At 45.7% G+C, this 27,500-nt stretch overlaps 3 protein-coding genes and 2 long non-coding RNA genes across 9 annotated transcripts in view; 2 read left to right on the top strand and 3 right to left on the bottom strand.

Moving 5' to 3' along the window:
• The window catches only part of kcnab1a (potassium voltage-gated channel subfamily A regulatory beta subunit 1a), a 102,416-nt gene extending 92,380 nt beyond the window's left edge, over positions 1 to 10,036 (top strand). For all 5 annotated transcript variants that reach the window (XM_076994727.1, XM_076994724.1, XM_076994725.1 and 2 more), the window contains 8 exons: positions 651 to 694; positions 2,278 to 2,364; positions 7,064 to 7,149; positions 7,966 to 8,086; positions 8,505 to 8,599; positions 8,690 to 8,810; positions 9,089 to 9,177; positions 9,445 to 10,036. In XM_076994727.1, coding sequence (XP_076850842.1) covers positions 651 to 694; positions 2,278 to 2,364; positions 7,064 to 7,149; positions 7,966 to 8,086; positions 8,505 to 8,599; positions 8,690 to 8,810; positions 9,089 to 9,177; positions 9,445 to 9,534 — 733 coding nt within the window. In that variant the 3' untranslated portion in view covers positions 9,535 to 10,036. The remainder of the gene's footprint in view (positions 1 to 650; positions 695 to 2,277; positions 2,365 to 7,063; positions 7,150 to 7,965; positions 8,087 to 8,504; positions 8,600 to 8,689; positions 8,811 to 9,088; positions 9,178 to 9,444) is intronic.
• Positions 3,863 to 5,457, bottom strand: LOC143500786 (uncharacterized). The gene is made up of 2 exons (XR_013126840.1): positions 4,763 to 5,457; positions 3,863 to 4,051 (listed from the first exon to the last, which is right to left on the bottom strand). It is a non-coding gene; the product is annotated as an uncharacterized LOC143500786 (long non-coding RNA).
• A 594-nt stretch (positions 10,037 to 10,630) lies between the features above and the next one.
• ssr3 (signal sequence receptor, gamma) lies at positions 10,631 to 13,195 on the bottom strand. Its single transcript, XM_076994729.1, has 5 exons — positions 12,986 to 13,195; positions 12,456 to 12,582; positions 12,181 to 12,279; positions 11,843 to 11,974; positions 10,631 to 11,557 (listed from the first exon to the last, which is right to left on the bottom strand). The coding sequence occupies exons 1-5, from the start codon at positions 13,116 to 13,118 to the stop codon at positions 11,491 to 11,493; spliced, it is 558 nt and encodes a 185-aa protein (XP_076850844.1). The 5' UTR covers positions 13,119 to 13,195; the 3' UTR covers positions 10,631 to 11,490.
• Positions 13,196 to 20,081: 6,886 nt separating this feature from the next.
• LOC143500703 (uncharacterized) lies at positions 20,082 to 24,192 on the bottom strand. Its single transcript, XR_013126839.1, has 3 exons — positions 24,054 to 24,192; positions 21,604 to 21,724; positions 20,082 to 21,406 (listed from the first exon to the last, which is right to left on the bottom strand). It is a non-coding gene; the product is annotated as an uncharacterized LOC143500703 (long non-coding RNA).
• A 23-nt stretch (positions 24,193 to 24,215) lies between these two features.
• Positions 24,216 to 27,500, top strand: part of tiparp (TCDD-inducible poly(ADP-ribose) polymerase) — a 17,187-nt gene continuing 13,902 nt past the window's right edge. The window contains exon 1 of the mRNA XM_076994722.1: positions 24,216 to 25,111. Within this exon, the coding sequence (XP_076850837.1) occupies positions 24,216 to 25,111 (896 nt within the window). The remainder of the gene's footprint in view (positions 25,112 to 27,500) is intronic.

The following is a 27,500-nucleotide window of genomic DNA, read 5'->3' as shown; positions in this document are numbered from 1 at the left end:
CCCAAAACCTGCCCCCTGTGATGACTCTGCATTCTATATCTGTTAGTATAGAAGGCTGAAGATAGTCCCCCGCTAACTCCGTATAGAGGCGCTCAGCTGGGCGTGATGATAAGGTTAAGGCGAAGGGATTTTTTCCTTAATTTCCTTCAGAATCCTCTGCTGAGTAGCAGAGGTTGTATTTGTATGCTGCCACAGTACAGGCTTATGAACCCGGGAAATAAACCAGTGATCTTCAGCATGAGGGATGAACAGACAGACAGACTGATGAACAGACAGACAGTCTGATGGACAGACAAACAGACACACATATAGACACACATGAACAGACAGAGAACATATAGGTGAACAGACAGACATGCAGATACACACATACAGATGGATGGATAGATACATATTAAAATTTGTAGTCACGTACACAAAGTTCCCAGAGAAACAGGATGTTTCGGACAAAGGTTGCACATCAGCTGTGCAAGCAAAGAATATAAATATAAATATACATGTATTGCATACAGATATGTGGATAAGCAGGCCAATAATCTGACAGACAAATGGGATATGGGTGCAGATGCTGAATGTGTTTTAAGTTCAGTGACTTAAATTAAATTGTTTCAGGCTTGTTGTGTTCATATGTGTGTGTGTTGTTTCCACAGAGCTGAGACTGAGAGGGGCCTTTCTAGGAAACACATAATAGAAGGTGAAGGTTTTTCTACACAGACACACACACACACACACACACACACACACACACACACAAATTTGCAGGGATTAGAGTTGGTGTGTTTATGAGTTCAGTGCTTTGCTGTAGGCATGGAAATGACTTAGAGGCCCAGAGTGTAATTTTACCACACACATGCTAACACACACGCATGAGCCCACATGCATACACACCCATACCCTTGCAAAATACCATTCAAACCATTCACATAGAAGCATGCGAACTGGATAGGAGCATAACATATTCTTCCAAGGTCAGAATAAAAGTACAAAAAACAAATGTGAACACACACAAACACACATGAACACATCACTCTCGTCCTATAGACTGGGCAGCATGATCGCTCATCCTTATGGGAGTAGGGGCGTGGTCTAGCAGTGATGGGCCATGCTGGGGGCGTGGTCCTGCAGTAATGAGCTGTGCTGGGGGTGTGGCCCTGCAGTGATGGGCTGTGCTGGGGGCGTGGCCCAGCAGTGATGAGCTGTGCTGGGGGATGCTCCATTCCTGGAGCATCTTCCATGTCATCACTTTCTCTCTTCATCTCCTCTTTTCTTCCCCTTTCTTTCTATTTTCTATTCATCTGGGTGATGTCTGTGGAGACCTCAGGGTATGCACTAAACACATTAGCACATGCACACACACACACACATTGCATTGTGTATCTGGCGACATCCTTATTACCATGCCCAGACAAGCAGCCTTAGCATACAGAGTACTGGACAAATAGCCTTCTGTGTCAGAACAGTGTAAGCCATGATCAGTGACCTGTGGACAGATTCACGTGTCTTCATTTGTTTCTCTAAATGGCCACATGTGCTCCAAAGATGTAGCTCCCATGTAAAAATTACCAGAAAGAGAAAAGCCTAGCTAAATTGGTTCCTGGCGCTGGTGCATTGACACATCTCAGCATGGACCGATCTGGACAGCAGCAAGCAGAGGACAAAGTCCCTAATGATCCCCATTACACCCAGAGATCAGAATGACACTGTGCTATTACTTGCACACTGGGCCTTTATGCCCCGCGGAGAGTCGGGAAGGACCACAGAAGGTCACCTGGAGACAGCAGTTACACATGATCGTTCCAGCCAAGCGCCAACTCTTCGGGGAGGTCAGCAGTCAGGGCTAATGACCAGGGACCGAAAGGATTCCCAGCGAGTCCCTACCACAAATGGCAGAATAGCAGCTCATTCAGCTTTGTAGCTTAGCAGAGCAGCCCACTCTGAGAAGCACTGCTGTGTCCTCGGAGCAAACTCAGCAGCACAAAAGTGTTTCCCCAGGGAAAATGTCAGCAAGTAAATAAGTGAAATGGATGATGATGCTAATACCGTTCTGCAGGTTGGGTCCCTGACTTATGGCGCTGGTTAGCCACATTAGCTTTTTAGAATAAAGCTCTCTCCTTTCCCATCAACGTTCATGTTCACAATCTCTCACAAAACATTAAAATGTTAATGGTGGGAACTGTTATCACGCACAAAGGAAGTCATTCTCTACATTTAGGCAGTGCTAAGTAGATACTGCTAACTAGCTTAGTTCACTCAGCAAAAACCTTCACTTCTTTACAGGTCTCAAGGGCTCCCTCCAGAGGCTACAGCTGGAATACGTGGACGTGGTCTTCGCCAACCGTCCAGACAGCAACACACCAATGGAGGGTGAGGAGACCGGAGGGCTTTATCTCATGATGACTTATAGTAGCCATTTTTTAACCGTTTTCTGACGAGACCCAAACACAGACGGAGCACAGATCAATTCAAATATTTAAAGAATAACTCACAAAAGCTTTTGTGAAGGTTTTTCTTCACACACACACACACACACACACACACACACACACACACACACACACACACATGAATTTGCAGGGATTAGAGTTGGTGTGTTTGTGACGTCAGTGCTTTGCTGTAGGCATGGAAATGACTGAGAGGCCCGGAGTGTTATTTTACCACAAGCATACACACCCATACCCATGCAAAAAAGCCATTCAAACACACAGAAGCATGTGAACTGGATAGGAGCATAACATACTCTTCCAAGGTCAGAACAAAAGTACAATAAACAAATGTGAACACACACAAACATATGAACACATCACTCTCGTCCCATAGACCGGGCAGCATGATAGCTCATCCTTATGGGAGTAGGGGCGTGGTCTAGCAGTGATGGGCCATGCTGGGGGCGTTGTCCTGCAGTGATGAGCTGTGCTGGGGGTGTGGTCCTGCAGTGATGAGCTGTGCTGGGAGTGTGGCCCTGCAGTGATGGGCTGTGCTGGGGGCATGGTCGTGTCATTAAATGTGTGTTTTGCAGATTTTGTCTTGCATCTTTTTTGTTGCTTGCTTAACGTCCTGCTGCGTTAGCGCAAGAAGTGAGACGACGCATCAGCTTCTAACGTAGACGTGCAAACCATTCCAGTTCTTAAGACCCTGAGGCACTTGTGGTGAATGGGGTAGTCATGGTAACTCGGTCATTTTGTAAAAGCCAGTCCCCGGAGTGCAGTTGTCGAAATGGCGTGACCCCTCCGCTACTTCTAGAGCCAGCCAGGACCGCGAGGTTACACCGTCATGGCCACAGAGAACCACAGATGCACCAGCCCTGAGTCGTTCCATTTGTCCAAGTCACAGGATGATAGATGGACAGAGCGATGGGGGGAGCGAGATGATGAGTGAGATGATGGTTGTGACGGATCAGTTTTGGTGAGGCCTGTAATGAGATCTGGGTTGTATACCTCAGGTGAAACAGGCAGAGAGGAGGGGGTGGATTTTACAGAGCTTTCTCAACCAACTCACTCTACCCTTCAGAATGCTTATTCAAATAAACTGACATGATATTGCTCCCTCTATCTTTCTCTCTCTCTCTCTCTCCCTCCCCATGCACTTTACCTGATAACTCACTTGTTTCTCTTTACATCGTTTTTTATTTTATAACACACACACACACACACACACACACACACACACACACACACACACACACACACACACCAGTTCGCACATACAGCCGGGCCAACCGCGCAGTAGGATGTAGGTTGCTGAATGCACTGCAGGCTGTGGAAGGCGTGTCCTCCAGTGCTGGTGCAGTACAGCGCCGCCCTGCAGGCCATGAAGATATCTCCTCTCCTCTCTCAGAGTGTGAGAAGTCATTTTTGGAAGGAAGCTTCTGTGTTTTTTTAGAGATGGAGTAATAGTCAGTGCGTCTCTCTCTTCTTCTCTGTTCAGTCATTATTACACCTCTGCCGGCTGCCCTGACTCCTCTTCTCCACTCACTTCTCCTCTTCCATCCACTCCACTCCTTCTCTCCTTCACTCTTTCTCTCCTTCTGTCCTTCACTCCTTCACTCCTTCTGCTGTGGAGGGCATTCAGAGGTCACTCAGTTTTATTGTATAAGTTCATGCATTATCCTCAACAATTGAGATGAGCAACATTGAGTCAACAAGCCCGTGATTCTTCTGATTAGGTTTTGGGAGTCTGGGTTGCATTCAACCTCAATCATGCACAGATTACAGGACTTAATCGAATCCAAAATCAGTGCAATAAAAGTCATTTCATTCAATTAGATTACTTTCCGAAAGTTGTCCGCTGAGATTTACAATTCAGATCTTGGTTTAGTTATTTCATAGGCATCGAGATTTGTCCTTGTGACTAGACTCTGACTAATTCCCTAATATACGTGATCTAATATGCATGATCTCTAATGAGTCTGATCTGAGTGGAGTTTGAATGAGCTTAACGAGGCCCTTGATCTTAGTTGGCTCATTAATGTTTCACTTGTGTCAACCGGTCATTACCATCACACTGTTCCTCATCATTAGAGTGTGTTAGTGACATGTTAGTGAACGCTGTTGCTAACATGCTTGAGATGCTAGGTTGCTTTTCACAGCTCACTGAGATCTGCAGCTAGTGGCAGGTTCTTACCTCAGCAGCTATCTGTCATTCACATAGCTTTATTGCAATTATAATTAACAATGTTGAATATTAATAGTGATAAATGACAGTGCTGGGAAAAAGAAAAAGAAATAAAATGCATATAATATCCGCATATCGCAGATACACAAACCTCTGAAGATGCCCTGTAGAATCTGGGACCAAGACGTTAGCAGCAGGTCCTTCATATCGTGTATGTGGTGGCACGGGGCGTCTGTGGATCGAACTTGTTTTGCCACAGATGCTGGACTGGACTGAGAGACCAAGACACCACCTTGAACTATTTGTCCTGTTCGGCCAGGCAGCACGCCACGATGCACTCTGGGTTCTGACACCCATCCATCACAGCCAGCAGTGACCTTTGTAACAGCTGCTGCTGTAGTAGCTCCTTTGTGGCATCTGAGCAGTCCAGCTAGCCAATCAGAGAACCTGTCCCCTGAGCCTACAGCTTGATCACTGGTTGTCCTTCCTTGGAACACTTTTGGAAGGTACTGCCCCGTGAACGCCCCACGTGAACGCCCCACTTGAATGTCTCACGTGAACGCTTGTAGCTTTTTCCTGCTTCCAAATTCAAGAACTGACTGTGGACTTGGTGCTTAATAGACTCCACCCCAACAGGTGGTGCTCTAACACGATTTATTCACCAATTATTCACTCACACAATGTTATTCCCTTCACCTGTCAGAGGTTCTAATATTGTGACTGATTGGTGTATGTGATTATACACACACATGCACACATAAATATATGCACATGACTGGTTTACTGTAAGGTGATATTTGATTGGTTACTTTAGAGGGTGTGGCAGTAAGAGAAACATTGTGCTAATAATTTACCATATTCAGTTCAAATGTCTCTCCTAAAAAACATATCTTCATTTTCATATGCAACATTCATCGTACTGAGTGACAGGTTTGAGTGAGTGGAACGACGTATGTTGTGTTGTATTCTTTGAAGGATCTGCAGGGGTGTATTTGTGGGTGTATGCAGGCACAGATACGCCGTGTGGTGACAGCAGGCTGAGGATTGCTAGGATAAGTGCAAATGAATTATTATAGAGAGAGAAAATTCACCCAGTTCTGCTCTGCATGCCAGATTTGCTGTATTACAATATATGTGTATAAGTAGATTAACAAAATTCCAAAGTAAACTGATTTGTGTCCTGTATAGAGTAGCAGCCTTATTGAAATCTGGGTTTAATTATAAAATTGAATATTTTTACATAAATGAATATTTTCACACACATGTTCTTTCTGTTCGTTGTTATTCACTCAGAGGTTCCATGGCCTTTCCTTACTTGTTGTTATTGATCTGTAAAGTTTTTGTTTAAGTCTGTTCGGTAGTCCCGTCAGTGGGAGGCTCCTTTCCTGCTCGTTCTATGCCTGCATTTTCTACCAGTGCATTCACAGGATTACTGCACAAGCCAGGTTATTATTACAAATAATTACAAATTATATTAAAATATTGATGATAAAGTCTAACGCCCAATTATGATAATATTCTTCATGAAGGTTTAAATGATGTAGGAGTGCATGTGCTGCAGTAGCAGGAAGCAGGAGAGATCATCTGGAGAAGGAATATGACTTCTAAATATTCAAGGACTGTAGCAAATTTGTTGATGTAATTATTGAAGAGTAGTGGGTAAACTCTAATGCACTCCATGTCCCTCTCTCTCTCTCTCTCTCTCTCTCTCTCTCTTTGGAAAATGTAGACAGGACCCTGTCCTGGACTTTCTGTGCTACACTGATTGCCCTGGAGTGGAGAGTGTGTCCTGGCTGCATGTGTGTGAGACACGTATACCCGAGCTCATCTCACTGTCATGGCTGCAGCAGGACTCTCTCAATCCTCTGCCTGGTCCCCTCATTCCTGATGCCCTGAACGCTGGCCCATAAACCCTGACTGCATTTTGAGTTCTGTTCTCTGCACAACAGCCCCTCCCCTGACCTCTGTATGACGCTGTGGTTACAGGCGCTGGGGAACTGCTACACTCACATTAGTGTGACTGCGCACAACCTGCCAGACAGGCTGAGGTTTAACTTACAGAAACAGCTTTAAAATGTTACAAAACAAATAGCAGAACTCCATTGAAATTCATTGAGCCCCTCTGGAAATATAAACGCAAGGTTTCCATGACGTTTTTTGTCTTTCTTGGGAAATACAATGGGACTCGTGTTCCGTGCTGTTCCGTTTTCTACCTTTATGCCTTTTCTGCTTGCCGTTGAGCCGTGGTTCGATTTCCCATCTATTTGTGATCGTTTTCCACGGAGGTAATCATTGTCATGTTGGCAACAGATGACTGGGGCAGGGATCAGTAAGCAGCAGAGGACAGTCAGACAAGTCTTCATGTCAGGGCACAAGGGCTCGGAATTCCGGAGACGCGTCCACGTCTATAATTCTACATAAAGTATGTTTCAACTTTTCTATCCCTCTCCAGAGATCGTGAGGGCGATGACCTACGTCATCAACCAGGGAATGGCTATGTACTGGGGCACATCACGCTGGACGGCCATGGAGATCACGGTGAGCAGAAACCACCCTACGAAAACACCAGGGAACGCCAGAATGAGATTTCGAAATGCTGGAATGAGCTTCCGGAACGGCAGAGTGAGATTCCGGAACGTTGGAACGAGATTCAGGAAGTCCGGAACAAGACAGCTCCCGAGTCAGCCGAACGCCCCAGTTCTCTGAGTGGAGGAGGAGAGGAGAACAACACGTAGTTATAGCAACAAGCTATTTGATAAGGGAGGAGCCCAAGACCACAGCCCTGTCATTCACTGTTGTTATTCAAGCTGTACTTTTCATCAGGGCGTGGCTAACGCTGCCTGCACTAACGACAGGCCTGCTGAGAGTTACCCTGCCGTGCCACGCTGTCATTTAGCCGGCATCATTAATTCATGGGTTAATAAACGGCGCTCGGATTTGCACTTGCTACAGTCCAGCAAGGCGAATGCAGTAATGACCTGTAATTTGTGCTACAGTGATCACCCTGCCAGGGGTTATGGTATCACGCCACATGCAGCCCCTCCTACATGCGTCCACCCACATGGACCTCCTAACAGGCAATCGCTTAAATGAAGCTGTTATTTGTGCTTATTTTCTGAACAGAAAAGCCAAGAGTATGTGTGTAACAAGCTAAAACATCTTAGCCATGTAGGATTTCTATATAGATTATGATTTATTGTTAAGTAATATATGATTATTAATTATCAGCTTTATTATTATATTTTTTTAAGTAATTGTCACACATCAGCTTTTATGCTCTCTCCTTCTCTCCTTCCCTCTCTCTCTTCCTCCCTCCCTCTCTCTCTCCCTCTCTCCTTCCCTCTCCGTCTGTAGGAAGCGTACTCTGTGGCGAGACAGTTTAACCTCATCTCCCCCGTGTGTGAGCAGGCTGAGTATCATCTCTTTCAGAGGGAGAAAGTGGAGGTGCAGCTGCCTGAGCTGTACCACAAGATAGGCAGGTGTCAATCATCAGGCCTCACCCCCTTGCCCACCTCAATCTGTGAAATACAGCACACTCCATCTTCCTAGTGTCGAACCTGGAAATGAATTCAGCCTTCTGTCCTCAGCCCTGTAAACTGTTGATTGATGGCATTCTATATCGCTTTTCCATCCCTCCCTCTCTCTCTCTCTCTCTCTCTCTCTCTCTCTCTCTCTCTCTCTCTCTCTCTCTCTCTTTCATTTTCCTTCCTGTATTTCCTCTCTTTATGGCATTGTGATGAATTAGTGTTGTGACTACTGATTGACAGTGGCTCAGACATCCCTGTCTCGTGTGTCGCATGTGCCTCTTGTCAAGTCTCACATTTCTGCTCTGTGTGTGTGTGTGTGTGTGTGTGTGTGTGTGTGTGTGTGTGTGTGTGTGTGTGTGTGTGTAGGTGTAGGTGCCATGACCTGGTCTCCTCTAGCCTGTGGTGTCATCACTGGAAAGTATGAAAATGGCATCCCAGAATCATCTAGGGCCTCAATGAAGGTACATGCATTCACTGAAAGCCAGTTTCATACTCTTTTTAAGTGGTGAGAATCAACTATATTTGTTTCTCTCTCTCTCGTTCTGTGGCAGTCATACCAGTGGCTGAAGGATAAGATCCTCAGTGAGGATGGTAGGAAGCAGCAGGCCAAGCTGAAGGAGCTGTCTCACATCTCAGAGAAGCTGGGCTGCACCCTGCCCCAGCTGGCTGTGGGTGAGTGTCCCCCACTAAAGCACACCCAGCAGAGTGTTTTGTTCACTCTGCAGCCGTAAGGGATGGGTATGGTATTTTCAGTTCTACTGCACCCTCTAGTGTTAATATGCAGAACAGCAGGCTTGAGGTCTCTGAAATAGACCTTAGTGTAGACCAGTCTCCGAATACCGTTGCATTGTCCCATGTTTTTCTTCTACATTGTAGCTCACAAAATGTGTGTGTGTGTGTGTGTGTGTGTGTGTGTGTGTGTGTGTGTGTGTGTGTGTGTGTGTGTGTAGCCTGGTGTTTGAGGAATGAAGGTGTGAGTTCTGTTCTTTTAGGAACCTCTAACCCAGAACAGCTAACAGAAAATTTGGGAGCCATCCAGGTTGGTGTAAACATACTAAAACACGTGCACTCAAACACGTTCCTACTTACAAGTTATATCATTAGCAAGGACAAAACAAATGAAGTGCATTTGAAATGTACTGCAAAAATTGTCAGAATTCTGCACTGCAATGAACTGCATAGTTAACATTTATTATCCGTTAGGCACAAATTAATTTCAGGATATCCCACTGAACACCTCCTTTTATCTTACTATAATCCAGGATATCCCACATTTTATATAATCTCTCGGATTTTGCTCACTTAGGTCCTTCCCAAGATGACCTCCCATGTGGTGTCTGAGATCGACCACATCCTCGCTAACAGGCCCAACACCAAGAGGGACTACCGCTCATAGAGCTACAGGGTCCTGCGTCCAGCGCTAGTCCCAACATGCCACTCTTCCTCCTCCTCCTGGTTTAGCCTTCTACAGGAGCCTGGGAGAACCCAGCCTGGTTGTGGTCCTCCTACTTCCTCCCCCTCCGATTCCCATGCAGGCTCGCTGTCACCACCACGACAGTCTCCAACTCCAACCACGGCTTTGTAAGCACCAACGTAGCTGCATGCACTCATGTAGCCGATAGCTACAATCACTCCAACAACTACCACCATCTTGGTGAGCTGTGAGCTATTACAGTTGATGGACACCTGAAGAATCGCTGTAGGGACTGGAGGCGTGGGGCCCTCTGCTGTTTAAACAGGATAACTGCAGCCTTGATTTAATAAACTTGAAAAGTGCACCAGTTCTTTGGAACAAGGTGTTCAGTTCTGTGCATCCCTAGATGTTATCTCTGTCCCTTGCTTGTGTAGAGAGAGACTGTGTTACTGATTGCATTACTGATTAAAGAAACAGTATAGTTTCTATGACCATACTTCGCTTTTGGCAGAAAAGGGCAAAGTCTGGCTTATAAGCTCAGAAACATAGGAAAAGCAAAAGGTTTTAGTCGCTTACCTGGACGTTTTCAGCTGAGACACCATGTAAATATATAAATATATATATGCAAAACCGACTTCAGCCTATATGATTATATTCTAAATAAACAGCATTATAACATGTTCATATAAACATTGCATCTGAACAAAACAGCACTCATTGCTGTACATATACTGTATGTGTATATTGTGCGTGTGTGTGTGTATGTAGTCTGCCCCCTTCTTTTCCATCTCTGGTTAAGCGTGCTTCCTCTAACGAGATCTGGCTGCGTTGACATTTCTCTCTGTGGTGTGATCATCACTAATGATGATCAATCTCACTTAATGATTTAGTTTAATTAGAAACACTTAAACTCAACATATTCAGAAACATCTGATCTAATCACAAGTGAATTCAATCTGATCCCATTAATCTGATATAAAACTAAATATGGAAAATTAGAATGATTAACACAGTACACGACAGAGATCTGAACAGTTGGGAGGCCATATTCTACAGAGCGATGCGGCTTTTGAAGTCACTGAACAGAGACAGATGCTCACCCTTCATTCCACCATCTTCACCACTCAATATTCATTCACATATGACACTCTTCTCTTATTTGCAAGTCACAGACTGGTTATGTGGTATCAGAACATTGGTGCGAGTCCAGTGATTTTGCAGTGCAAATGTTTTGTGACTCAGCAGAACTGTCCATGATGGTGATCCTATAGTGTGGGGACATTCGAGTGCATCTGCGGCTCACCAACAGACCGAGTGCCTTGATACGAACCTGCTTGTGAACCATTAGGAACTACACATTCTTCCATGTGTCTATATGAAAAGTATACAAGTGGGGAAGACACTGAGGGTGCAGATTACAGCACTTGAAAAAACTGAATTCTCAAGGTGGATATCTGTGTTTTGTAAAGTTTTCCACTGCTGTTTGGTGCAGAGTAGCGGTATGCTTCAGGGTTTCTGTTCACATGCATCTTTCTCCCTATATGAAAGCAATGACCTCTGTATATACTCTACATGAATACACTACACGAATCTAGATTATATGCTTGAAATAAAAACATGGCAGTGGAATGTGCTGTGTGTTTGACTTTCCTTGTGTCCCATAGAAGCATGAATGCAGGAACAACATCTCCATTAATTCTTGATTAACTGTCTTTTATTGGTATAAAACGAACCGGGCAGCAGGTTTGACTGGTCGAAATTCCATGAAAGTCCACAGATGAAATGATATGGTTTCCTCCAGTCCAATCCATGTCTCATCCTCCTCTGAAAACCACCCAGGCAACACCCCCTACCCTCCCAGGTCCCACCCCCTTCCCTCCAAGGCCCCACCCCCATCTCATTTGTTCATACCCGTCTTCCTCCCTCCCTCTGACACCCTCACTTGGAGCCCGTAGACAACAGAGCAATGAGACCAGAGGAGGCGCTGATGGACAGAATGTAGTTCCTGTTGAGGAAAAATAAAGTTTTCAATTATTAATCTAAATAAGAATATGAGGATGGAACTTTTGTGCTTCTGGTGCCTATAAAAGAAATCTGTGCAACTTTCTATTGATACAGCAAAGCCGGACCATTTCAGTACAATAAAAGTAGCAGCAGGATTAAAGACTCTACTTCTCTTTCTCTCTGTCCCTTCTTTTAGTCTTTTGACTATACTGAGCTGCACAACAGAGACAGACAGCATGCCAAAGTGTGTATGGCAGGCAGGGAGACCAGAGATTGTGCCCCTTACACTGTGGGGTTGAAGTTCTTCAGCAGGAAGAATGAAGCGATGAGGACCAGGACGAGGAAGAGCGTGTTGTTGTAGAAGATGGAGAACGTCGTCGCCTCATAATCTGCCACCTCGTTCTTCTTCCACAAGATCCTGTTTGGAGGGAGAGAAAAAACTGAAGATCACAGCAGATACTCTCAGCTCCAATTCAAAAACTTAATTAAAAAGATTCCAGATAAAATAATTTTCAACGCATCACCTACAACACGAATTGTAAACCGATTCTAAATATACAGTGTTGAAAGTGGGCTATGGTTAGATCAACCAAGAGCTTGTTTTGCTGTGTCTGGTGGGTTTACCTCTCATCCTTTTCCTTCCGGGACATTTTGCGGTTGTCAGCCTCGGAAAGTTTGCGAGTCACCTCCTTGGAAACAGCATCTTCGCGTTTCTGAGCAACTCTGCCAGCACATGATTAAGACGCACAGTCACCTCTCTCCCCAGCCCATCTTACAAGAGGTAAAAACCTAGACTATAATTCTTATAAGGAAACACATTCCAAATGTCACTTTGAAATTTTGAATATATCAAAGGAAAAAAAAAACATGAACCCCTGCTTAAGTGTTTGTGAACTTACTTGTGCTTCAGAACGAATTTCACGTTTTTGTAAGCAAATGCCACCAGGTACGTGCTGACCAGAGTCATTACGGCGTACAGAACCGCCGACTGGACCAGGTCCATGTGCCAGATCCTCCAGAAGAGCCCTGTGAAAAACACAAGCACATCTCAACGGAGAGGACTGTGTGGTTTGTGCATACGGATTTTACACATGCTAGCACACGGTGTAAAATCCGCAAGTAAACACAAGTAAACGTGGAATACAGAGTCAAATATGAAATGCAGCGAAGCAAGTAACACGATTTTACTTTCATCATCACAATACTGGACATTTGTAACTCCATTAAGTCCCCTAAACTCGAATATAACCGCTGGCGCACTAGCAGCTGTCCAACTTGGCTACACCTTTGCTTAGATTACTAATATTACAGAGCATGAATGAATAAAGAAAACAATCACCCAAAACATTTGCCAGTCCTAGCAACAGAACACACATTACACAGACGAGCCCAAGCTAACCGAAGCTAGCCGCCTATGCTAACCACTTACATATGGGAATTGCGGAGACGATGAGGGCATTGCCGTAGAACAGCGCGGTGGATTTAGCAGACAGGTTCCTGCTGAAGTCCTGGAGAAGGAGATCTTCTTCGGACTGTTGCTTGTTGCCGCCTTTCGGTGCCATCGCTCGCTGGTTCACTCTGCTCGGCCGCCGCGGACTGACACGTATGTCGTCTGGACGAACGAGACGCGGATGTCGCGTCAGCACAAACGCCGAAGCGCCGCGCTCGACCCGCCGGAGCAGAGACTCAGCGCCACCTGCTGTCTCGGAGGGCAAACGAGCCTCTTGTCCATATTATATTCGTGAGTGTACTGTACGTTCAAGTTTTATTTGACAATGGTCTAGGAAACAATAGCACATATTTCAAGAGACCTCTTTACGGGATTCCTGACGAGTACAATGAGCAGCCATGACTCGTTTCACCTTTAGGTGAATATCTTGTTAAAAAAAAAAAAAAAAAAACTAGAGTGAATTCTGTGGCTTAGCAGTTAGGTCACTGACATTGACGTGCCATTGTGTCGTTGCACGTCAGCCCTGAGAGGGAGCACTTCCTGACATCTCCCAGACAGGCTTCCTTTTCCCGCCTCACCTGTGCAGGAAGTCAAAGCCACAGAGCAGCTTGCGTGCTCGGACGTCCCATTAGCTCAAGGATTTAAACAGTCAAGGACTAAAAACTCAAAGCGAAGCATGTGCCCCTTGCCAAGAGGCCTGCCAAGACAATGCGAGGACAATGTGTGTCCTCCCTCCATCTTCTGAAGGTGGGGGGAGGGGAGGGGGGCTTGAGCAAAGGGTTGGCAAAAGTTAAGCACCTCAGGGCAAAAAAGACAAGCTCAGAGGGGTCAGGCTTCTCCAGCTTCGACGTCATGGTAACACGAGGCAAGGTTTACAGATGGATGGCCATTTTTATACAGAACAGACTGCTCTATAAGCAACACAACATGTTACACTGCACGATCTCTCTCCCCCTCTCTCAGCCTTTGTCTCTATCTGCCTGTCTCTCTATTTCTTTGTTCTCTTCATTTCTCTCTCTCTTGCTCTGACTCCCTTTCTTTATCTCCCTTTCTCTTTTTCCCTATTTTACTCTTTCTCTCTTTCTCTCTCCCCCTCAGAGATTCCTCCAGTGACCTGTGTGAAATGGGCAGGAAGCACCCTCCGTGATTAAACAGTATCAGGAGGACGAGTGCATTCACTGAGGGGGTGTGATCACTGGAGCCAGGCAGAGGCGGACAGCCCGGCAGGGATAAGGTGATGTGGACGGGGCCTCAGACGAGCCAACCAGGTAAAGGACAAGTTCAGTGTCAGGTGACTGGAGCCACGTGGGCCTCCCCTGCTGCCAAACAGATGTTCCAGCTTGTTCTCTGAAGCATGCTTCGTGGAAGCATTCCATCCTGTTCCATCACACGGGCTACCAAAACAGAAGAACAGGTGGAGCTCTGCTTGGCGACATGCTGTTCTCCATAGTGGCTGAAGGAGTGCTTTGATTGGCCAACCAATCAAGTTGTTTGATTAATTGGCACTGATATTGGGGCTCTTGTGGTAATTTTATATGACTAACAGTGTGAATGCAACAGACGTACAGTTCGTCACAATGGCTGTGTCCAAAAATGTTTGTGTTCAAAAAAATGTTTTTCCATCTCTTGGACAGACCTGTCGTCGTAGGCCAAGGAGGTGCAGTGATTAAAAAGCACCCTTTTGTGATGGAGAACTTGTATGAGTGAGTGGGTGGTTGGGGTAGGGTGGTGTTGGGTGTGGTGGGGGTTGGAAACACTGTGACAAAACAGTTAAAAGCCAGAAACAATGAGTAAGCCTAGAGGAACTGGCAGGAACTGTTACAGCTCCACAGCGGCTAAACGTGTCTAAAGGAAAAGGAGAAGAAAGGTGTGATATTTAAGGAATGTCGTGCGTCAGGCCGGGTACATGTCAGTATGACTTACCAATAGGATAAGATCATTTCATTGGTATAGCTAAGACTACTATTAATAAGTGTTAGGCTGAATAATATTACTTACAAATTGCTGTGTGGATCATGTATTTGGTTGAATCATTTCTGTTGTCTCCTTTCAGACGTTTTTTTTTCTTGGTTAGGAATCGTTTAACTTAGTGTGTGGGTTTCTGCTCTATTGAGCATACCTATAATAATACCTACCCGAGCAGAGCAGGACCTTTATCCTCTCTGCTCCTCATCCTCACGCCACCAGCCCCGTGTGCTCAGAGGCCTGAGGAACACTGCAAGATCCTCATGCATCATCTCCCACCTCATAGACATGCACACGTCGGCCACGCTGACACCAGCCTGCATTCACGCACGCAGATGTGTGTGTGTGTCTCTGAAAAATATCTGAATGTAGTGTGGGGGAATGTGTTGGCGTGGGCATGAGTGTGTCAGTGTGATCGCACCCAGCAGACTGACTTTATTTTCAGAAATGTTATCTGAGCCTCCATTGAACCCCCAGCCCCACAACATTCACACAAACACACACACTTTGAAGTGAGGAGGAAGGAAGACCAGCACAGCATGCTTCACACGATCTCATCTCTAACATGAAAGAGAGAGAGAGAGAGGGAGAGAGAAAGAGGGAGAGAGAGCGTGGGGAGGAGCTGGCGATCATTTATCCATCATTAACTGCAGTTAGGAGAGCGTGAACGCATGCCACTCAGGAGACGTCATGTGCTGATCTCCATGGTAGGCTTTTGAAACCACCCTCAGATCAAATGGTATGGTTTCTTTTAGACACTTCATTTTAAATACAGGCTAGTGAAACAAGAAGAGATTATTGACAAGATTAGTTTTTAATACCAAAATGAGATTATTACTAGAGGTTATTACTTTTAAGTGCCAAACCACCTGCTGTGTTAATTTGGTCTTACTCCATAATCTTGATACTGTCAGTTTTATGGGAGTCCTCTATAAAATATAATATATATTATGAAGTAATATTAATTAATGTAACAATCAAGTGCTCCACATTACAAACCTGTCATTAAACTGAACATACCCTACAAACCTAGCAAGCAGTCCAAACACAACAAACATTTACAGGTACATGTTATCAGCACTCATTATAAGGGAATTAGAATTATTTATGGCATATTCAACAAGCTTTGGGCAGCACACCAAGCAACCCACAAGACAAAAGATTGAGTGAACACAGGTACACGTGCAGAGGATTTCTTCAGCTCGGCCCTGCCACAGCAGGAAATGGGAGAGAGTCAACTACAATAACTAAAATATTGTCTCATTGGTCATTTAAAGCACCAATTAGTCTAATTAGGTTGCATGACAACTCTTGTCTGCAACAGGGGTGTAGAAGTTAATGGTATTTCCCATTTCAGTAGAAGGGAGTTTCACATGCACATTGCACATGGAAAGGAATGAGACCCACCCGGGCCCTCATCAAAACGGAATCACTAAAAAAGTGAGCGAATACAAACACAAGATGTTGACATTTCAGCCACGGATGAAGGCATATTCGCCTGTGTCCCTCTGAAAGGTCACTGTGTTTTGCAGTAGTGTCATCTGTGTGTGTGTGTGTGTGTGTGTGTGTGTGTGTGTGTGTGTGTGTGTGTGTGTGTGCGTGTGTGTGTGTGTGTGTGTGTGTGTGTGTGTGTGTGTGTGTGTGTGTGTGTGTGTAAGGAACGTAGGGGACGGAAAAACAATCTTGACGTGACCTCCTGAAAGACGAAAACAACTCAGTGGGAAACAGAAAATAGAGAAGCTTTAAAAAACTCAGGGCCCACCTGTGACTCTGTGTGTGTGTGTGTGTGTGTGTGTGTGTGTGTGTGTGTGTGTGTGTGTGTGTGTGTGTGTGTGTGTGTGTGTGTCAGAATCAGAGGGGGCAATAACATAACGATACAGGGGCTTCCCTAAGGAGGCGCCATGCATACGTCTGCAAACTGTGAGGGGATCTCATAACTCCTACGATGTCATCAACAGCCCGCCTCGGCTGAGTACAAAACTTCGTGCTGTATCTCACAAACGAAGCATTGTCCTGTGACCAAACCCTCGTGTCGCATATAACAATTGGTAAATAATAGTGCACGTCCAAGACACCACAGATCAGTGCTTAAACACAAAATACATACAGCACGCCAAAATGTACCCAGTGAGAACGCAACAAAATAGAAGGCTTCAAAAGATGTTTCATTTTTCATAGCGAGCTATTTTTTTTAAACATGGATACATTTCATGCCTGGTTTACAGCAAAGCTCTTGATGTTACCCACACGGGACGTGTTAGCTCAGACGTTATGCCCACGTTTCTCGTGCCTGTTTTGAACCTTCGCTGAATGTGCCATTGTGGGAAGAGACAATGACCAGTGAGTCACGTTTTCTATTTGCGTCTGAGAGAGCAGTGAGATGCCCAGCTCCTTTGATAGCCTTGTGTCCGTGTTTCCGTGTCAGCAGCAGAAGTGATCTATATCTCACTGTATACCTGCGGCGCGCGGGCTGGGCGGGACGTGTGTCATAGGAGAAGACGTGGTAATCTAACCGTGTTCTCGGTGTAGGCTATTCACGAGGAAGTGTTCTAGGGAAAGGGAAGACGATCAGGGCCTTAAACGCTGACACAGCGCGAGGTACAGCTCTGCAATAACGCATTTATTCGCGATTTGAATATATCGATTTGAAGGTTTCCACACAGATTCAAATATAAACGAGAAAGGAAAATGTTTATAACTAAGGTACTTTTGCAACGGCCTGAACTTTTTTGTCACATCGCGTGCGCAATTAATTGCGTGGGATTGAAGCGAACAGAAAGCAGCGCGCGCGTGTTGCACTGTGTCAACAAGGGCAGAGAGTTTCCATGCGTGCGTGTAGGCTGTGTCCTATCTGTGTAGTATCCTAGTGTACGGTTTGGTCAGCGTTCGCGTGTGTGCAAGGCCGGTTATGGAGAGACATAGGCAGGGGAGTCCCGTTAATGGAACGTTAATGGGATGTGAAAGGTTTGCCAGCCTCCCACAGCATATCCTGCTGGTTTTGTCTCCGAACTGCAGATGCACGGACATTGGCGTGAAAAGCTTAAACGAGGCGCTGCGGCGTGGACAGGTGGGGGGGGGCAGCTGGGGGGGTTGAGGACAGCTGGGGGGGTTGAAGACAGCTGGGGGACGCCGCGTCCTGCCAACAGCGCAGAGAAAGGGAGCGCGTGTGTGCCGCGGCTTCCCAGATGCGTGAGAGGAGATGAATGTATAAAGGAAGTGGGCTTGGGTCGCATAAACATTTAACCGCGGGTTCTCGCACGCCACCAAAAAGCTCAAGTTAGCGCTCTCATTATTAATGATGATTTTGACCTTGTACCTTGACAGGTTGGCTGAAAGGACCATATGCCGCATCCCACGTACAATCCGCTGTCATTTAAAAACCAGGCTACACTCATGCAGGATCACATCGATCAGTACGTTGCTATCTGGTGGGGACGCGTGTCTTCCGCCATATGCGTGGCTGTGCGACATTTTCATTATCGTTTAGCTGTGGCAGCTTTTTCATAATATTTTCACCCCAAAAGGAACAGAATTTCCTTTTCATACTCGAAGGGTAAGGCAAAATGTTTATGGACACTGGGTTGTCCTGCAAGATTTCATTCTCAGTTTACAAACTGTTGCAATGACCTATAATAAAGTATGAGCAAAATGATTAAAAACCACGTGCTACGTAGGCTGCTAATTAATCTATGTTCATCGAATATAAGATTTGCTGAATGGAATAGTACACTATGCACAACACACTCTACCGTCGGCCCAACACAGCTTTCCGCCTTGCTATTAAACACCCAGTAGAGGGCGGAATTGTTTGCTCTTTTGGATTACTTGCAGGTACGGCACGTTGAGGGAATACAGCATAGTGAGTGCAGTCCCTGATGTTTAAAATTGTTTCTTTACCATTCAGAACAAACCAGCGATGACACAATCTGAGCCAAGACCTACGGTGTCTCTACAGGCAGTGAAGCGCGTGGTTCTTGCCCTGGACTAATTATTTTTGCTTATGTCAGACGACAGAAGGCGTGGATAAAACTGCCTATGACACATAGGCCTACCGTTTCGGATTACCTAGTCATCGAATGGAGGCCCAGTAGCCAAGCACTTTTTCAGTTTTTAAAAATATATATAAACTAAATTATATAAACTAAATGAGTGTAATAAATGTAATATATATATATATATATATATATATATATATATATATATATATATATATATATATATATATATATATATATATATATATATATATATATATATTAGTAGGCCTATAAACTAGTATAAACTAATAAGTGCCCTGATAAATGAGTTTATCCTGACACTGTATGCTTGTATATAGTAGGCGATATATAGTAGGCATATATAGTGCTTGTATATAGTAGGCAGTAACAAAAAATCTTGTTTGCAACTATGACAACACAATGACCTTTGACTGGCGGCTATTGTTGAAGGCCCACCCCTTTCAGAGTAGATTAAATGTTATCTCCTTAAGCCCTGCATAAAACTTTATTGTAAATCATGAAACACATAGGGGCATTCCTTCACCTCCATGACACATATACAAATAGAACATTAACTGTAAAATGAGTAACTGCAAACGTTTGACATAGAAACACATTGTTTGTTGTGACAATCACCAGTTATGTCCATTATTGGATTAATTAAAAGGTAAATCCCCAAAACACATCCTCCTCCCTTCCTGTTACCACACTGTTCTGTGTTTCCTTCCTGCATCTATCTATCTATCTATCTATCTATCTATCTATCTATCTATCTATCTATCTATCTATCTATCTATCTATCTATCTATCTATCTATCTATCTATCTATCTATCTGTTCATCTTAGCTGTAATGTTACCCTGCCTCTCCACAAATCTCTTCCTGTTCTTGTGTCTGGAGGCTGGAATGAGAGATTAAACCAATGAGAGTTTGATAGAATGTCTGTTTGTGTGCGTGTGTGAGTGAGTGAGCTTACGGGAATGGTCGCAGATAGACAGCTGCTCGCACGTCTTCCTGTCAGAGTGGGGTGGGGGAGGGCTTCGTAGACACCAGCCGCCTTTAGCTTGGGGCAGGTAAACACAAGCACACAACCTTATCTGGCGTGCGGGGAGGGGTTAGGGGTGAGTGTTCGAGTCATTCTACTCATAGTCATGCTTCTCCTTATATGCTGGGAGGAGTGCTGTTGGGGGGGGGGGGGGGGACTTTCAGTGGAACACGTTACAGTCACGTGACATGAGACACGTGACATGAGGCAGCAGCTTTTTGCAGTCATGCTGTTGACTTTGCCTGGGCAAACAGGCCCTGCACCTGCGTTATCCGAGAGAAAGCCACGCTCCCTCTCATGAGCATATCTGCATGTGTGTGTGTGTGTATGTTAGTGTGTGTCTACCCTGAGTTTCCCAATCAGCTGTGGCGTAAAAGAAGCATTCCTGAGAGATGACTGAGGCGGGATCCTCAGGGGAACGTGCTTTTCTCAGCTGTCCTAAACACGGAGAAACGAAAAGGACTCTCGTTTCCCCGTGCCACCGGCAGAAAGGAAAGAGGCCTATGAATGCAAGAGAAACCAAGCAATGGACAATGGACAGTCGATGTGGTGTGATGGAGTAACTGAGAAATTAAGTCTACAGTAATATGGCTTTGTCAGTCCTGAGTGTGACAATACACTCTGGCACTTTCGATGAATGCCTTGTGGACCATATGTTTTCTGTTTTATTTAAAGAACATAAACTTTTAACTGATTAAACTTTCCATTTTGCACAGGTGTGATACTTTACCATATAAATAAAATAGCTTTTATCATACAGCAAAGGGGGAAGTGTTTCTCTGAGAGAGGCTCCTTCATCATCACAGCTTTACCAGGCGTCACTCTGGCTAATGTATGGTGCCAAATCTCATTGACATCATGTTTTCTGCATTGGTCACTGAGATATATAACGTATATGCAAAGCAGCTGTGCTTCGTGGTTCAAAAAGAATGTAAAAAACACCACTTTGTTCTCGTCATTCTGACTGTGAACTCAGGTGATGTTTTGAAGAGCCAGAACTGACAGGAAGTGACTTTTTTTCCCACTCCTAGCGCCTGAATCGCAGGCATGTGTGGCATTTTGGAGACAGCAACCTGCCAGGTGGCTTTTCTATGGGGTCATTAAAATTCCAGCTCTCTCCGCAGCCACTAAACGCCACGTGTTGGCTTGCTTCCATCCGCCCTCCTTTGGTGCCGCAACACACCATAGGACTGATCCCAAATCAGTTTTCATGGCAGCTGATGTCCAGAGTTGCACAAGGCAGGCTGACCTTAATGGAGCCCCAGCTGACACATGGATCTGTCTGGCTCCTTTCCTTTCCTTGTTCATCATCTGCCCTTTTCCCTGAACCCGTCAGGGTTGCCGTGCTACCGGTTTCCCTGCGAGGAAACCCCGATGGACCGGTGTCTTTTGTCTTCACAATGACAGAGAAGAAGAGTGGAATGAGTCACATGGCTGTCTGTATGAGACACAGTGCTGCATGGGAGGTAGACCTGAAGCACTCATGGGGTCGTGGGGGTGGGTGAGTGGGGAGTGCTGGGGATTCTGGGGGGTGGGAGGGGGAGTGTCAAGGAGAGAGATGACTTTGGCTTTCAAAATGTTTTGGCTGACCTTTGACCTTCGTTTTCCCCACGTCTTTGGTGGCCGTGAGAGGAGGGCTGTGCGGAGGATCCGTGGCTTTGATCAGAGCCTTGCAAGTGCCTGCCAGACGATCTGGCCATGTGCAGACGAGCTGGGGGAATGGGGCAGGGGGTGAAAGAGCTGAAGAACAAGGTTTTGTTCTCTTCTTCCTGTCTTCTTTGGGCAACAGCACAACAGGAGCTTCTTTATGCTGCCCCCCCCCAGCCCAAACAATGGAGCAGCACCAGAGCCTTAAGCTTCTGTGTCTTTTCATACCCCCTCCAACCCAGAGAGCCACAGGGAGCATTAGAGAGTTCCAGAGAGCCTGGCTTACACACAGACCCTCACATGTTTGGTTAGAGGAACTCAGCTTGAGTTGATTAAGTTAATAACAAGTTAAGCTTGATAATAAATCAAGGCAGGTGTCAATGCCACATATGACCTCCTGCTAGAAAGAAACATTAAACATTTCAGCACACAGAACCTAACCAAAACTTGCACATGATCCCAGAGCATCGCTGTTCTCCAGTTAATTACCACTCAGCTTCCTGTAGATTATTTTTGTGTTGTATGACTTAAGGGACCACACCAGTGTATTATGTTGGTAATCTTCATCTTTTTGTAGCTGTTGTTGATAATAAAATGTGGTATTCTAACAATATGATTTTTATATTGTATAAAGAAACTCAGAGGTTCACTGTGTTCTTTAGAGTCGATCCTGATTCGTGCTTAGGGCTTATGTAGTCATGGGAATGCACAGACGTCACTTCATTTCATTACAGATTCCGGTTTGACGGAGGACACGCACTGGCATGTCCATGCACGAGAAAATATGGTTAGCCTACGTGGTGCGGTGGAGGGAGAAAATTTGACATCCACAGAGGCGTTGCCTAAAGGACTTAAACGCTCACCTGACGTCGTCTTATTTATTCGACTCGAACTCAATTTAAGGACTATTTTAAAACTATATTACTAACATTACTATACCGTATTATAGTTATATTATTATAACTATATTAAGGTTATAAACGATTCATCGTTAGACGTCTAGTTAAACACAAATTCACTGATGTAACAACTATCCAGCCTTCCGTTTACTTAACATTGATTACACACTCTTTGTGCATATGTGTGCGCGCCCCTGACACAATAATAGTGGTGCGTGTTGTGGGTACAGTGGCCTTGTAGCGTGTCATATGGCGTAAACATCGTTAGCACGTAAAACAGTCTTTGCACGCGTCCTGTGTGCACGAATCTCTTCATTAGATCCACGGATAACCTTTCGTCCCATTTCGGTTACCAGGTGTCACACGCCAGCACACAGCGCTTAAGTAGTCATGGAAACTTGCCTCTCAGGTTATTTTTCGCATGTAACATTACATGGTTTATATATTGATTATGAGTAATTGGTACAAAGATGAACAACCACATAATGTTATTTTATTAAAACATCTATTGGTTTTAACTGCAAACTAGTAGGGTAAGCGAACTTGTACCCGCACACTATCAACGTCGGTCTACTTCCTGTTTTTTTTTTCTCACTGCTCCCAGTGCACGCGAAGCCCCGCCCTCTCTGGAGCGGAGTCGCGAGCTTCGTGAGCGGATGCGCGAGCTTGAGCACACTCGCTAGTCTGCAACAGCTGCGAGCCGACAACAGCAGACGGGGAAGCCTCGGGGCTGTGGACGAGCGCTTTGTCACGCACTGCCCTGTTCCGTGACCGGTGGACTCAGAGCTGACGGGCCGATGGTGGGACAGGACGGCGGCTTGGACCACAGCGCTTAGGGGGGGACAGTGGCGGCGGGGGGGGGACAGTTTGTCCAGGTATGATTTGGGAACCGTGTGTCTTTAGAGGAATAGGTAGCGCCAAACTAGTCCGTTGCGGAGCTCCGTGGAAGGTGGTTGTTTGGATACGGTGTTTGTCCTCCACTGGGACGTTGTGGTGGGGCTGTTTGTTATTAAATAAGAAGGTAAATGTTTCGTTTGCTTGATGAACCCGTTTGTAGAACGACTGGAGTGGCGCGCGCCTTTGTGTGGGCGCCGCAGTGCCCGGGCGTCCTCGCGCTCCGTTAACGGAGGCGCTACGTGCGAAGTTGCGCGAGCGGCGGTCTGCAGCTGGCACGTAGGCTCCGCTTAAAGCCCGTGTATCTGGATCAAACCATCAAAATAGACTCGCCCTCGGAGAACGTGTTGTTATGTTTGACCATGATTGTATCTTAATAGCGCACCCTCGGTTAGAGACGGACACGTTTAGCTCACGAGACAACGGGGGTTTGTTTCTTTGTACCTTTTTTTAGCCGTTGTTGGGGGCTGTTTAAAGATAAGCTTTCTGTTTCGCTAGTGCCACCTCTCCTCTCAACTGCTGTCTGTTCTCCAGAAACGATAGGTTTCACAGATGCAAATGCAACAAAAACCCGCCCAAGTGATGGTATTGATTACTCACCTGACCTGTCAAGTGGTGAAGGACGATGTACTGAAACCATATGACGGCTCCATGACTAATAGGGTGCGAAGTCTGATCATTATGAGTTGTCGTTTTTTTTAACCTCACGTTTTCTTTTCTCAAATAGAAGTGACCGCGGCGGTCCGGGAGGAAAGTTTGTACATGATGCAGGAAGCAGAAGACGCCACCGATCCAGTTGTAGCGGAACCCGCACTGAGTCTGACCGTGAGCAGCGGCGAGTTCGCCGAGCAACAGATGGACAAGATCCCTTTAGTGAAACCCTGTTTTAAAAAGAGACACGCACAGAGGAAACTGGACACAAAATGCTTACGGACGTTGGAGGATCCTCTTTTGACTACGTTACTAAGTTCGGATGATCTCGTGGCCGGAGACGGAGTATTTGTCCCGCGGAATCAGACCCGGGTTCGGCGGAATATATGCGCCGCCGCCGTGGAGAAACCGCCGCGGATGAGCCCGGCGTGCCTGAAGGACGCTGGCGCCGAACCGGACCTGATAGCGGAGGACGCGGACGCCGACATAACCGAACCGTCAGCCGAGCTGGTGGACCCGGAGCGGACGGTGCCGGATATCCAGCGGGTGACAGTAGACACTAACGAGCGTGTCTTCCAGCCCCAGACACGCGACGTGGCGGCGCCCCCCGTGGTGGTGTCGCCGTGCGAGGGGGAGAAGCTCCACGACATCTACACCTCCGAGTCGTTGCAGGGTGCCAATTGCCTCGCGATCAAAGAGGGCTCGGCGAAAAGCGAGATCTTTCAGGATAAAAGCGAAGAAGCCTCTTTGGACCTGGTGTTTGAACTCTTGACTCAGCTGCAGTACCACACGCATCAAGGCGACGCGGTGTCGATCTGTGTGGATTTTCTCCAGGGCGTCTGTGTCTACGGGAGCGACTGTGCCCAGCACCACACAGTTCTACCGTACCACTGGCAGATCCGGCGAGCCCACACACACGTCTGGCAGAGCATAGCGGACGACTCGCAGGAACAACTGGAAAGACTTTATTGCAATCCTGACAATGAACAAGTCAGACTTAAATTTCTGTAAGTACATTTTTATGCCATTTTAGGGGTGTTTAACTTCTGAATTATGAGTCAATAATACCCGTAATTTCAGTTTTACCAAAAATCTCAAGTTTTCTAACAGTGGTAATATTAATAATAGTTAACCTATAACTATAGTAATAACATCTAACCTAGTTGATAGAAAGTGTGGAGTGTGAGAAAGTGAAGATTGAACAGTTACTGTTGAGAGGAAGGATTGTGTGTTGGGGTGTGAGAAAGGCATTCATATGATCACAGGGGAAAATGTGTGTGTGGTTAAAATTATATGAGGTGTGTTCATCCTTCAGCCTTTTGCAGCCTGTCCTTAGACAGGGAAGTGCAGTGATGACTGTGTGAACTTGCACGACCTGTTTCTGACTCGTGCGGTCATTTGTGCATGCGCGCACACAGACAAACACACACACACACACACACACACACACACACACACACACACACACACACACACACACACACATGGTCTCTGTGACATGATGTTAGGGACATTTGCACAGACTGATTGTCTAACTCAGACATACACACATTGGGATAAATGGGTCTCACACAAGCATATGTACTCACACTTATACACACACACACACACACACACACACACACATTCATGCACTCACTCAACAGGCTCATGCAAATTTTGACTCAGTGTAGTAAGACACACACATGCCACTCACTATCACAGTGTCTATCACAAGCACCAACCTTATTTTTAAACACACACTCAGGTCAAATAGATCACCTCACAGTGCATATCATGAAAGGCAATCAGTTGCCTACGTGGGTGCTGCTTTTACTCTGGCCATGACACAGCCTCCTTTAGGACAGCCAGGGTGATTTGGTGTGGATGTGTGTCCGAGTGAGACCATGCAGACCCACTGAGTCCTCCAGAGTGAGAACCCATCACAGTCCTTTTGCTTCCTGCTTCAGTGCTCTAATTACAATCAGCTCTTCATCATCTCATAAGTAGCTATTATATGGTCAACTTGAGATGTGTCCCTCCCCATACACACAGTGGGTTTGGTGCTCTGTGTGTGTGTGTGTGTGTGTGTGTGTGTGTGTGTGTGTGTGTGTGTGTGTGTGTGTGTGTGTGTGTATGTGTGTGTTTGGTGCTGTGTACTATTGCCAGCTTGGGGGGGGTGTTGTACTGTTTGGTGTACTGCGTCCATGAGGTGTGTGTGTGTGTGTGTGTGTGTGTGTGTGTGTGTGTGTGTGTGTGTGTGTGTGTGTGTGTGTGTGTGTGTGTGTGTATGTGTGTGTTTGGTGCTGTGTACTATTGCCAGCTTGGGGGGGGGGGGGGTGTTGTACTGTTTGGTGTACTGCGTCCATGAGGTGTGTGTGTGTGTGTGTGTGTGTGTGTGTGTGTGTGTGTGTGTGTGTGTGTGTGTGTGTGTGACTCTATTGTATGTTTAACTGGGCACCGTATTGAGTGTCACATTGCTGTTGTAGATTTTGACCGTAATTCAGGTTTTCTTGCCAGCAGTCGTGTGGAACAAAAGAGCTTCTACACTGAGCACTGTAAAACACCACAGAGCTAAACTTACTCAAACAGCCCAAAATACATGAATTCTTTTACGTCATGTGACTTCTCCTGGGCTGTTTGTCGTGAGCTATTCAGTGTGTAATACTCAAACCAGTTAAGTTAGAACAACTCAAATAACTGCAGACAGTAGAGAATCCTTCAAACCTTTGAGTTAACTCTATGTAATCAGAAGCCGAAGCTATTATGACACCTGTGTTGCCATGTGCGTGAGTGTGCTGCTGCTGTGTGCGTGAGTGTGCGTGTGCAAGCTCATGCAAGTGTGATGATCTTTGACTCTTTATGGTTTGGTTTCCGTGAGAACACCAGAGAATGAGGGAACTATGCAACACTGTTTAAGCATGCGTCAAGGGCACAGTGACCCAAGAATGAAGTGTCTGTGTGTGTAGTGTTAATGTGTGCATGTGCCTAACACTGTGTGTGTGTGTGTTTGTGTGTGTGGGTGGGAATGTGGTTGTGTGTGGGTGAAAAAGTTCACAGAGGCGAGGTCGCCATGTCTTGTCATTAGTCTCCTCTATAACACACTCCTTCAACACTCAGTCTCTCTGTCTCTCTCTCTTACTTTCCTTTGAAAACTGTGGTGTTTATCCCAGAAAGTTCACACAGACTGGAGAGTTTGAGGTTAAAGCAGAAAAAATGTGTAAATATATGAGATATAGCAGAGAGACAGACAGACAAAGAGAAGCAGACAGACACAAAGAGAGACAGACAGACAGACAGACAGAGAAATCATGGACTTGGTGAACTGACTGTCCCTCTTCTGACTGTTGGTAGATGTTTGTATCCAGGAGGTATCAAGGACCATGCATCTTTGTTGTTTTGTTTGTTTGTTTGTTT

This window comes from Brachyhypopomus gauderio, chromosome 2 (genome assembly GCF_052324685.1).
Source record: "Brachyhypopomus gauderio isolate BG-103 chromosome 2, BGAUD_0.2, whole genome shotgun sequence".
Lineage (NCBI taxonomy): Eukaryota > Metazoa > Chordata > Actinopteri > Gymnotiformes > Hypopomidae > Brachyhypopomus > Brachyhypopomus gauderio.
Note: the sequence above shows the minus strand (reverse complement) of the source record. Positions and strands in the feature narration are given on the sequence as shown.

Excerpts from the sequence above, each read along its gene's own strand:
- ssr3 (XM_076994729.1), bottom strand. The coding sequence starts at position 13,118 with ATGGCACCGAAAGGCGGCAACAAGCAACAGTCCGAAGAAGATCTCCTT. Across the intron at positions 12,583-12,985 it reads CGTCTCCGCAATTCCCATAT|GGCTCTTCTGGAGGATCTGG; the intron begins GTAAGTGGTTAG and ends TGTTTTTCACAG. Across the intron at positions 11,558-11,842 it reads AAGAACTTCAACCCCACAGT|GAACTACATTCTGTCCATCA; the intron begins GTAAGGGGCACA and ends TTTCCTCAACAG.